General features: G+C 32.7%; 1 protein-coding gene across 1 annotated transcript; it reads left to right on the top strand.

The window, feature by feature from the left end:
- The first annotated feature begins 3925 nt into the window (after positions 1–3925).
- Positions 3926–7085, top strand: LOC138856380 (nose resistant to fluoxetine protein 6-like). The gene is made up of 5 exons (XM_070107412.1): positions 3926–4763; positions 5217–5336; positions 5450–5695; positions 5763–6321; positions 6388–7085. Exons 1-5 carry the CDS (start codon positions 3958–3960, stop codon positions 6514–6516), a joined length of 1860 nt encoding a protein of 619 aa, XP_069963513.1. The 5' UTR covers positions 3926–3957; the 3' UTR covers positions 6517–7085.
- Positions 7086–12748: the final 5663 nt, after the last annotated feature.

Genomic DNA, 12748 nt, shown 5'->3' with positions numbered 1-12748 from the left:
CAAATTTTCCATAAATATTTATTGTACATACAAAAGTATCCACACTACAATTAATGCAAATATGGACAATAATTAATATCATTAACGCAGTAAATTGTTTTTGATACATATTATTTATATTTGATCATTCACAAGCAATGAAAAACTAACATATTTATCGGTTATCTGTTCTACTTCCAAAACAATCTGACTAGAAATTCTAACCAATATTATCAACATCAATATTATTTACTCAATAATTACTTGTGTCAATATTTTTGTCCATATTTATTTCAATATATTTTGTAAAAGATTTATTTTTAAAATCAAAGGGTAAAAATTGTTGCCAACAAATATATTTTTTCAGGGTCAATGTATGCTTATTACACATTGTATACATAAATATGTACCTACATACGAGTAAGTAGACATTTAAAAACTGCTCGTTTTACTACTTGTTACTGCTATACGATACCGCTTTAATTTTATCATTACACTAAACCTACTCAAATCGAAAGGTGAGCGCCTTTCTCATGCTCTGTATGGGTAATTCAACGAACTACAATATAACGAGTACATCGAAATTCGTGTGTATTGGTGTGTCATGGCATAACCCAAATGCACCTGGCTGCGTATTAACGCACTACAATATGTCAGCAATAAAAATACTGCACGTGCCAATGTATATTTTGCGACACACTTTTTATGTTATGTAAACTGCCAATCTGCGTACCCCCCAACCGCCGTCATGTATCCGTTTTAAACCTACATTGAAGTCATTTTATGTGTGGAAAATGTCATTGTAAGTACTTTGCGAAGGCATAAAACGCATAAAAGTATTCGAAATGGCAGAGCAATACAACAAAAGTGCTGGAGGTGGTCTCAGTTGAGTAGTTGGGCGTTGAAGCTAGAAGCCAGAAACAAACACAAAATAAACCAATGAAAAGTATTCGAAAAAATTGTGTTAAAACTTTGTTGAGAAGACGTCAGCAAGAGTAGGACTAAGTAAGTAAAGGCAATAAACTCCCTCGCTCCTCTCCCACTCACGCAGTTGATGTGCCGTTCAATCGGAAACGTGAGTACGTTAAGTAAATGAGTAAGAAGCTGTAAATGCAACAAGTTCATGGTTGGTAATGATGTTGAGAAACCATTGTCGCTGCGAACTTTGTTACATTTCGTTTACACTTACCTAAAGTTATAGCTAAGTAGATGTGTGTGTGTATAGGTATGCAGTGGCGTTGTTTTGTTTATCTAAGTAATAAAAACTCAAGAAAAGCGCGGCAACTACAAAATTGCTTTACTAACACTTACATTCCGTACTTTAAGTACGGCTATTGTACTTACATTTTTACATGTATAACAGTTAAATAGTTAAACTGTTAAGTAGCTATAACGGCTTTTACAGAGTTTTAAAGTGCACCGGAAGCTAAACAAGGGGGTTTGGCAAACGATTTAATGGTTAACGGTGTTTTTGGTAAGAAAATAGCAATTTTCGACGGATACAAGTTCTTACACTTTGTAAAAAAAAATCTATAGTGTTTCGGAATACTTAAAAATCTTTTTCTGAAGTATAATAGTTATTTAATTTTTCTCTTATTATGTTTAAATAATCTTCGCTAAAGAGTCGGGGTTGCATTGATATGGAATTGTTTGAAGAAACGAATGTTTCTTTTATTCAAAGTATCTTTTCGGATAAGCACACAGGAAATGAAAGTAGTAAAAACAAAAAAAAAATGTATAAATATTCACAAGAAAAAACGTTATATAACCTTCGCAAGTGCATTTCTTAAAACATACAAGGGTATAAAGAGATCTTTATCTTGATTTTTATCGGCCAGTTTGCCTGACAGCTATATGCTATAAATATCCGAACTAAACAATTTATTCGAAGATTGCAACATTGCCATGGAAAATTATTTATTTCAAATTTCGTAACGATGTCTTGTCAATTAAAGAAGTTTTCAATATGAGAACTTGAATTTGATCGATATGCTATGCTATAGTAGTTCAATCTAAATTATTTCTTAGAACACTAGTTTCTTACTGTACTAGTTTAGATAGTAGTCTATATCAAATTTCGTAAAGATATTTTTTCAAATAAAAAAGTTTTCCATACAACGAATATATTTTCATCGATCAGTTTGTATGACAGCTATACGCTATAGTAAGCCGATATAAATAATTTATTCGAAGATTGTAGCATTGCCTTGAAAAATAATTCACGCCAAATTTCATAAACATAATTTATTAAATAAAAAAGTTTTCTATGGAAGGATTTGATTTCAATCGATCAGTTTCCTTGACAGTTATATCCTATTGTAATGCGATACTGGTGTTTCCGACAAACTATCCGCTTTTTTGGAAGAAAAGCACATGTGCAAAATTTCAGACCGATATCTAAAACTGAGAGACTAGTTTGCGTATATACAGACAGAGAGACGAACAGGGCATCACGTTGATCATTTATCAATATACTTGTATATGGTATACTTGAGAGGGTCTGCGACGTTTCTTTCTGGTTGTTAGAAACTTCGTGGAAAACCCTACGCTATTCAGGATACAAATATTGATAAATATTAATAACAAAATTGTATTTCTACGTAATATCGGTCGCTTAGGGTTGCCATTCTGTATATACTATTTTTTTTTTCATAATATTTTTTGAAATTATCTCCTCAATCTGATTACATCAAGTTAAATGATTTTTTAAAACAAAATTTTTCAAGTTATTTACAAAAACTATATAAAAGTATAATAAATGTGCTGCGCATTTGAACCAAAATGTTTTGGCTTGGAAAATCAATTAAGATTACTTCTTAACATTATAATTCAGCTAACATGAAAGTCCGTTCTTTCTCAAATTCAATTATTTGTTATATTAAATTTACTGGAATTTCTAATTCCTACTAAAAAACGCCCAAGACATTATAATTCTAACTAATTTTGCATTTAATAAGCATAATTTCGTGCAAATTTGATTGAAATTTAATAAAGTTGGTCCAAATAAATATATGTCCGTGTCTTTCACTACCATTGCTTGAAGCAACTTGCTTGCCACAAAGTCTGGCAGCGTAGTGCTCATCGACACATTTACATAAACATTTGGGCGACTTCCGCTAGAAGCACGAGCAACCAAAGGAATTCACTGCATGCCATAAATTATAAATGACTGCAGTGTAATCAATCATCACATCGACTTCATTATCGGCATCAAATTCATCAGCATCGATGACGCAGTGCTGCCGGGCTTCACTGGGCCATGAAGAGTAAGTGCTTCCTTTCACAACCAATGAGATAGATCAAGGAATATGATGCTCGAAGGAACTATATAGAACTGTAGGATAAAAGTTCGTTATTCTTTTTAAAATCATTTTTAGTCTTTTATGTCATGAATTATATAGCGAAAGGCAGATTTAAGTGGCTTTTGTAAAATGGTAGGAAAATGAGCGCAGGACAATAGAGAAAAGTATCCAATCGACATGAGAAATTTAAGAATTATGAAGAAGTAAGGAGAAATATCATCTTTTTGCTACTTTTAAGTAACAAAAGAAGTTCAAATCTCTTCAGTTAGAAAAATATGCTTTCATGACAACATGGTGGAATTTCCTGGAACTTAGATAAGAATTAAATTTGTAATTCGTCCTTTGATCGGTTAATTATACCAAAATATACTTGTATGTATTTTTTTTATATCTTTCGTATTAGCATCATGGCGCAGATAGCCAAAAGAAAGGAAGGATAACGTGGAGCCTTAGTACAAAATACTACAGTTTTTTAGTTATGAGGTAGCCTCCTTTTATAGTTTGAAAAAAAATTCTAAGTAATACAAATTTTTTTCCAGAAAATTTTTTGTACGAAACATTACCGATCGTATATGCACCTAGTTGTATAATATTTATTAATTTGCTAGCTCTCTTTCACTCTTTTATATTCCTCATAGTGTATGATTCGTCCGGATTTAAACAGCCTGGATTCATAATGGGCAATGGCCTCTGGTTGGGCAGTCGCGACACATGTAATGCTGTAAAAACACCCGTCAATCTTAAATTATCCACACATATACCACATAAAATGAATCCGAAAATAATGACAGATACGGCGCCATTTTCTACGGACTACCGTGTCGTCAATTTGTACCACAATTCCACATGGCAAATGGATCCAGTATATCTGTTCTATGAACCGCGCATAAGTATTGGTCTATGTTTGCCAAGCGCTTGCACAACAGCCGAGATCGGTCAACTAATGGCCACCTACGTGAAGGATGATCTATTTGTGTCGAATGATATTTATGATATGCGTCTGCGTGTTGAAAGTGTGAAGGATTTAAAATTACGTGCAGGCTATTTTACAAGGCCTTCGACGATGATTTTTATCGGTTTCTGTTTACTGACATTGCTGCTGACATTTCTAGCTTTGGGGCAACGTATGAAGCGTAATAGCGAAACGGTTGAGGTGGTTGCAAATGGAACGAAATCAACGACCGACGATTTTGAAACGAAGAGTCAAACTAGTACAAAATTAACCTGTAATGGATATATTGAATGTTTTGATGTTCAAAACAATTGGGAGTTACTTTTCCCAAAGAACACAACTGCTGGCTCTAGTGGCACCGATACTTTTCCGGCAGTGAATGGTTTACGTTTTTATGGAGCGTTGGGCGTAATTTTATACCATACACTGACCGGCGGTTACCTGACATCAAATAATAAATCCGTGCACTATATACTAACAAGTAGTTTTGGAAATTTGGACGTGTTTGTGGATTTGTTTTTTACAATTAGGTAAGAGCGATGAGTGAGTTGTGAGAAAGGTTAGACGACACTTTAATACTTTTGAGATGAAGTGCGGTATCAGAACTATACTGGTTCCGAATTCATACTTTTTATTTAATTTCTTTATACCTTCTGTATGTCTATTCACATAATATTCGGGATACAGAAATTTAGCCTTGAAAGGCTGATGAGAATGAAAATTCGCAGGCAAAACTTGAGTTAACTTAAGAACTTTTAAAGTGAAAGATGTTCGGCAAGTTTTTAGAGTTATTTCTACTTGTAGCTCTAAATTCTGGCCTAGACTTTATTTGACGCTGAGTTAAAATCTATTCTCCACCTGCCATATCTATGCCAAAAATTTTCCTAAACTGTGAAGACATATGTTAAAATTTGTTAATAAATATTAATTTTTTTTCAAACTATAGCATTTTTTTACAAATATTTATTTGATTGTTTTTACAGTGGCTTTTTGCAAACATACCACTTTTTCCGAGACACCAAAACTATTGAGACCATACGAAAAAGTAGTGTAATTAAGAATACGAAAGCGGTATTTATGTACATAATGCATCGTTTGATTAGGTAAGTAGCGAAAGCTGGTATTGCTTAGAAATCTGAAACTAGCTGATCGAAAACATATAAAATATGAAAGAAACATTGCTATTTGTTTCGTTTATTTACTCTACTTCAAACAGATTGGGTCCTTTGTATTTCCTTGTTATCTGCTTGGCCGATGCTGGATCGCTTCTGATGGACGATATATCGGTTTTCCACTTTAGCCATCGTATATATGCTAACTGCGAGTTATATTGGTGGCGCAGTGCTCTCTTCATACAAAATTTGTTCAAGCACGACGATATGTGCGTGTATTGGACTTGGTCATCAGCTTGTGATATGCAATTTTACATTTTCAGTATAATTCTACTCTTCATCTATGTAAAGTAAGGACACATGCGTAATATATAAATACTTTTAATTTCCATATATCTAATTAAAATTCTCTTACAGACACCCCAAAACGGGCAAAGCTCTCACTCTCGCCACTGTAGCAGCAAATTTGGTATATACCATCTACACCGCCATCACAATGAATTATAAATATTCCTTTGAGACCACATCGATGCTATTAACGGAACTCTATATGAATCCGTTGTCACGTGTCCTGGCCTACGTAATTGGCGGCGTGGCTGGCCTGCTTTTCGTACAAAACCAAGAAAAGCAACTCTACGCGAATTTCTTTCAAAATCAGTCTTTGCAAGAATTTCTTGGCTATTTGGCGATCATTTTCTTCTTTATTATTAATTTCTCCAAATTAGCAGGAGGTTACTCAGTGGGTTTCTATGTGGTAATGTTAGTCGTTCAACGAATGTTATTTTCGTCGAGTGTTTGTTTCCTTATATTCGCAAATGCGGCGGGTAGTGTGAAGTGGTTTTTTGGCATATTGGAGAATCCAATCTTCAAGAAATTCAATCAAATTACTTATGCTCTGTTCCTGTGTAATCCATTACCTATTGTGGTACTGGTTAGCTCGAATAATGCAAGTCGCTATACCAGTCCATATAATTTAGTGAGTTCGAGTTTTGTTTCTTTTAAATTTTCATCTTTAACATGTATAAATTTCTTGTATTTTTAGGCAATCGAATACATAGGCATTTGCGCGGTACTATACTTCCTCAGCTCAACTTTCGCCTTATTTTTCGAAGTACCCTATAAGAATATTTCAAAAATGTTGGTCCACCGCACCAAAACCAAGACGAATTAAGCAAAGTTTACTAGCGCGAACTGAAATGGAACTAAATCTAAGAGTATAAATAAAGATCTATATAATAATATACATTTTTAAGACAGTTTAAAAAAAAGAAATTTTCGGTTTATCATAGAGTCATATAATATGTTTGGTTTAAGAGGCATTGAATTAGCAATTACTGTCAAACGAGTCAAAAGTCAAAGAGTCAAAAATACACATGTTTTAGTAAAAGTAAAGTAAGTAAAAACTGTTTAATTCCACCAGAACTGATATATAAACTATGCAGAGCCATAAATAACTATATAATTATGAATAAATCTCGTTAACGGAATCTATGCTTAAAGTAGGGAATAAAAAAAAACTTTCAATAAAAGATTCTAATTTTAGCTCTACAGTTGTGAAACGAATGTAAATATATTTAAGACTATATTCCGAAAATTCGATTTGGGTTTATGGGGCAAAGAGTTTCGGAGATTTGAGCGTATTTGTGAACTTATTTTTTAACTTCGTATAATCGACTCCCAAAACTTTAAACGCGTTTTTACCGAAAATTTGTTTTTTCAGTTGGATAGGAAAATTTCTTCGAGCTCAACACTTTTCAAAATGAATCACCTATTATTATAGTATCTTAAATATATCATTTAACAAATAAAATGCCCCTAAAGAAAAAAATTTACAAAGCAATTCTTAATGATCTTAATAAAATTTTACACAGGTCTTCGAGATATAATTTACAAGGTCTTGCAATAAAGGTTTTTTTTTTGTTCAATTACAACTATTTAAAAAGAAACAAAAAACTTTGAGCGTTTTTTGACCAAAACTAGCATTCTTATGCAAAAATGTCCGCAAACAATATAATTTGTTTTTTTTTTCCTTCGTCCAATACCAAGTTTATGGCGAAACACGATTTTTTTTTACTTCAGATGATTTTGAAAGAAGTACTGTTGTCAACGCGGAGACAGCCCTTTTCCGAAGGACTGCCGGAAATGACGTCGTATTTTTCGAGTTTTGAATATTTTCCTAGGTTTTTCCTATATTTCATAAAATCATTGTAAAATACGTACCTTTGGAATAATAAAAAGTTTGAATAAAATGTTTTATTTGCTATATGATGAACGAAACAAAAATGCTTGAAAATAGGCAGCATTTTGCTCGAAGAAACCCATGTATGAAAAGTTATTGTCGAAACGGCAAGTAACAAACTTCATTAGCCACATCAAAGGTTTTTAAGCATCTGGAGATATATAGTGAATATTTTGCTCTTCAAACACATTTAAAATGAATTGTTATTTATATACTGCCAATAAAAGATGAAGTACCCTGCATATCACCTAATGTTTAACCGATTTCTTTTCCTAAGTTTATTTTCATTTAATAAAATTTTACATTGTGTCATCAATTATGTCAGTTTTTGAACTTATCAATTCAATTGTAAAGTATTTTTGGCATATTTTTTTCAAAGCTCCCCAACACAACTAAAATAATAAATTGTTACGACATAAACATATGAAAGCATTTAACATTTCAATATCGTATATACATTAGAAAAAATGTTATGATATGAATAAAAAAATATCACTAGCTTTGCTTTTTATTAAACGAATAACTCCATCAACACGTATTCTACCTTTGCAAACAAATTAATGAAGCGATATACGCGGGTATTTTCATAGCAATTGCCCATGACTTATTTTTTGTGCTTAATAGAGTTATTTTCCGCTTTCATGGGGGTTTGTACAAATCCGTATGTTTTGTCTTTAGCGGAATTTTTTAAGTTTTTTGCTGTACGCTGGTTAGTTTTTCTTATTTTCGCTTCGGTAATATAACTTTTAAAAGATATTATCAGAAATACGCAAGTTGTTATTCAAATTAAAGATCACATGTACAATATTTTTTGATCTAATTGCAAAAGGACACCAAATGTCAACATAAATTCTCAACATATCTTGTGACAAGAACAAAAGGATGCTTACTTACGCATACAAAAACAATAAAGAAGACAAGTGAGTATTTGCAGGTATGCACATATTAACTGCTTGCGAAGAATGTAGGACAAGCACGGTTGAGTTGAGTGGCAAAAGGTGTTTTTGATTTGCTGCTCCTGATAAAGTTAGCAAATTATCCAGTGCAAGCTTGTAAATAATGAGTGTTCGGTATTTTAGACAGACCAGCGGCTGCATTTCGTATTTTTGCATTTTACATGCAACATCAACAATCCAACATCTTGATTAAAAGTTAAATATTTAAATATTTGTATATATTATATATCATCAATTTTTTAATTAAAAAATTTGCAACGCTGCTAGCAGGTAAATATGTTTCTTGGCATTGAAATAAAAATAATGATTAAAGCAATCAAAAGAATCAAAAATAATCGAAAGTAATTAACACGATAATTAAAATTAGTTTTCGGTTTTGTATGATTATATATGTAACATATATTATATATGCTTAGAGCAAATACCCATGGTTAATTTTAGAAACGGAATAAATTTTTGCAGCATTGTTAGTTAAAGCAGAGAAATTCATTATCACCTCTCGCACTAAGCGAAATCAATTCCTAGCGCTGTCTGGCATAGCAATCTTATTATCAAATCAGTAAATCCAAATACCATTCCAAGCTAAAACAAAAGCGCATTAAATGAAAAATCAAATTACAAATGGCATAAGGAAGAAGAATGAGAATAAATCTCGTATTGAAACGTCAATCATGTCTCATTGATTTATGAACGAACCTAAGCAGATCCGTTGACAATTGTGTTGGAACAAAAATGAGCACATGAATGAAAAAAAAAAAAACAAAAAGAAAGCAAAGTTTACTCTATATGAACATATATGTAGATATGTATGATAGGTTTGTGGGAATAAATAAAAGTACACGTCTACTTGCGGGTGTACGCCGTGGAAGCAAATCGTGTGCAAAGCGAAAGAGTCATAAGAATCAAAACCAACTGTGCCAGTTGCATTTCTTCGGAATATTGTAGCACTTAATTAAAATTATCCACATAGAAGCATTAATCGCATAAAAACATTTCCATTTAGAAGAATAAAACACAATTCGTTTCAATAACAAACTCTGCACGCATGCGTTTTATGAGTATGCAAATATGTGAATGCAGATAATTTTTATATAATTTTAATATTTTATTACGCGTATTAGTAAGAATAAACCGCATTATCGCTATTTTTCAATCAATACTGAAATTAAAAGTAGTTAAGAAAAAGTAGCAGAAAACTATTTTTATTCAGTTAAGTTGATCACGTCAACAATCGTAGACCATCGTAAAGATTTTCTTACTAACAAGTAAGTCGTTTAATAGTCATTGACGTCTACAATGTTGACAGTACACTGTTATAAGCAATTGGCTTGGTCTAATTCTCTGTAAAAATGCTTGTTTCAAAATACTATTACCAAAAGTTATACCCAACAATTGAAAGGAAAACATGTCAAAGCAATTGTTAATATTGGTGGAGTAAGCCAAAAGAGCGGCTGCTAAGGTTTTGGGCCATCCAAGTAACGTTCGACGCGCTTGATGGTCTTTCGGTTTTAATTAAACTTTTGCAACAATTTGATTTGTGAGGCCGCAACTAAGATCCTTCCACAAAATCTTCCATAATTAGATGGTTCCAATTGTGGGTCCCGATGGCGGATGGACTATTTCCAGCCTTCTTCGACAGCCTGCTCCACAGCAGCAATAGGGTCCTCGTTGCGCACTGTACGGCAGCTCTGAGGATATGCATTATCCACCCGAGTAAATGTAGTGCGAAACTGATCCATGCTGGGCGATTATGTCGACCGAATATCAGGCGTAGAGCGCAATGCGAAACCGTACTATTATATTGGTAATAAATTTGCACAATTTGCTCCGGAGTAAGTCTGTTCATTATGAAATGGCAAGCCAAACTGAGTAGATAAATCGGGAAACAGCTTTCAAAAAGACCAACTCCGGCATAGGTATTGCCTCATTGAAAACCATATGTCTGAAGAAAACCCGTTAATAAGAAAGTGTTTAGTTCATATATTGCTGAACATTACGTTCCCTCGCATTTTAAAAGTCAAAACCGTCGGACATATTTTGATGCGCTTGCTAAACTTTACCAAAAAAAAAGTGTTGTTTACTTATTATGGTCCGCTAGTCGGTGACAACAGTGCTTTGGACAATAATCTATACCGAAATTCGTGAAGATATTTTTTCAAATAAAAAAGTTTTTCATAAAAGAACTACTAGCTTGTATGACAGCCACATTTTATTGTATTTTGTTTGATGTAAAATTTTGTCTAACTCTATGGCTAATGTGTTCTGATATAACTGGATTTTTTAATGTCTCAGAACTAAGCTAGGCATATAAAGTTTGTTGGAACATTTTACACAAAGACGTTCGTTCGATACAAAATGTAAGTATGTAAAAATAACAATAGTAAAGAATAACAGGTGTAATACATAAGAAAGTAAATTATATACATATACATGGTATTTAGTTTGTTCTTTCACTGATGTCAACTATACCTAACAAAGTTTGTATTGAGATTTTGCCAACTCTTTCGTAAACATTGCAGATCTCGTTTCCATAAGTCATTTTCAGATTTCCAATGTAACAAATACTATTACTACTAAACAATAAAAAACGTTAACTTCGGTTGCACCGAAGATATAATACCCTTCACAAATCCAAATATTTCTCTCAAGAACTTGATTCCGATTGTTTAATTTGTATGACAGCTATAAGATATATTGATCTGATCTGAACAATTTCTTCATAGAATACATTGTTGCCTTAAACAATTACTCGTGCCAAATTTCGTGAAGCTATTACGTAAAGTTAAAAATTTGGTAATGGCAGCTATATGCTATAGTGGTCTAATATCAGCCGTTCCGACAAATGAGCAGCTTCTTAGTGAGAAAAGAACAGGTGCAAAATTTTAGATCGACATCTTAAAAACTGAGGGACTAGTTTGTATATATACAGACAGACGGATGGACAGACGGACATGGCTAAATCAACTCAGCTCATCATGCTCATAATTTATGTATATATTTTCTAGGGTCTCAGATGTTTTATTCTGAGTGTTAGATGGCTTCATGGCAAACCTAATATACCCTGTTTAGGGTATAAAAAGGAAACCAAAAATCAAACAACTTAATTTTTTTGTAAACGACATTTTAATTGCACGCATATTTCATGATCTATTCTTTTGCGAGCAAATACTGTCAATCAAATTACACTATTATTGAAATAAATAAATTCATTAGACGCCACCGTTTCTAGTTTTGAATTTACAATTGATTCACATTGCAAGTGTTATATATTTGCGTACAAATATTATATATAAATATGTTTTTATATTTACATATTTTTTTCAATATAAACCTTTGCACCTCGTAATTGGTTCTCATCGACTGCAAGTCATTTAAACGAGATGAGTTGCTAATTCCGTTAAAAGAAAGACAATTGTTATTCTAAGAGCGTGCCGATAGTGTTAAGTTTGACTATAATTCATTTAAAAATTTGAGACCGCGAACTAGGTAACAAGTCTTGTTATACCCTGAACAAGGTATAGGCACTAGTTATTGTTTATATAGCTGCCACACAAATTGCACGATCCGAATCAAGTTCTTGTAAGAAACATTCGATTTTGTGAAGGGTATTACAGCTTCGGTACAACCGAAGTTAACACTTTTTTCTTGTTGACTTTAAGCTTAGCGCATATTAAAGTGCGAAATTTAGCACAATTGTACTTAAGGTCACAATACTGTATTTTTATACTTTGACCAGGGTATATTAAATCTGTCACGAAATATGTAACACTCAGAAGAAAAAATCGGAGACCCTATAAAGTATATGTGTATATACATAAATGATCAACATGATGAGCTGAGTGGATATAGACGTGACCGTCTGCTTATTTTTGAGATATCGTTCTGAAATTTTGTATGTGTCCTTTTCTCTCCAATAAGCTACCCATTTGTTGGCGGCCATACAAACTGATCGAACAAAATCTATTTGTTGTATGGAAATCTTTTTTGTTTGACAAGATATCTTCACGAAATTTCGAATAAACTATTGTCCAGGACAGCGTTACAATCATAAGCGCATATTAAATAGCTGTTTTTTTTTTGTCATATGCATTAATTATGCTTTTCTCTAAGTTTTCTTTTATTTCGGTATCCAATACACTGTACGCATAACCTTAGACTAGTTTGCCGGAATTCTGCGGATTTTATAAATAAATTTTAGAATTAGCGTA

This window comes from Bactrocera oleae, chromosome 3, assembly GCF_042242935.1.
Source record: "Bactrocera oleae isolate idBacOlea1 chromosome 3, idBacOlea1, whole genome shotgun sequence".
In the NCBI taxonomy this organism is placed as follows: Eukaryota; Metazoa; Arthropoda; class Insecta; order Diptera; family Tephritidae; genus Bactrocera; species Bactrocera oleae.
The sequence above is the reverse complement of the archived record's forward strand: the minus strand, read 5'-3'. Positions and strand labels throughout refer to the sequence as shown.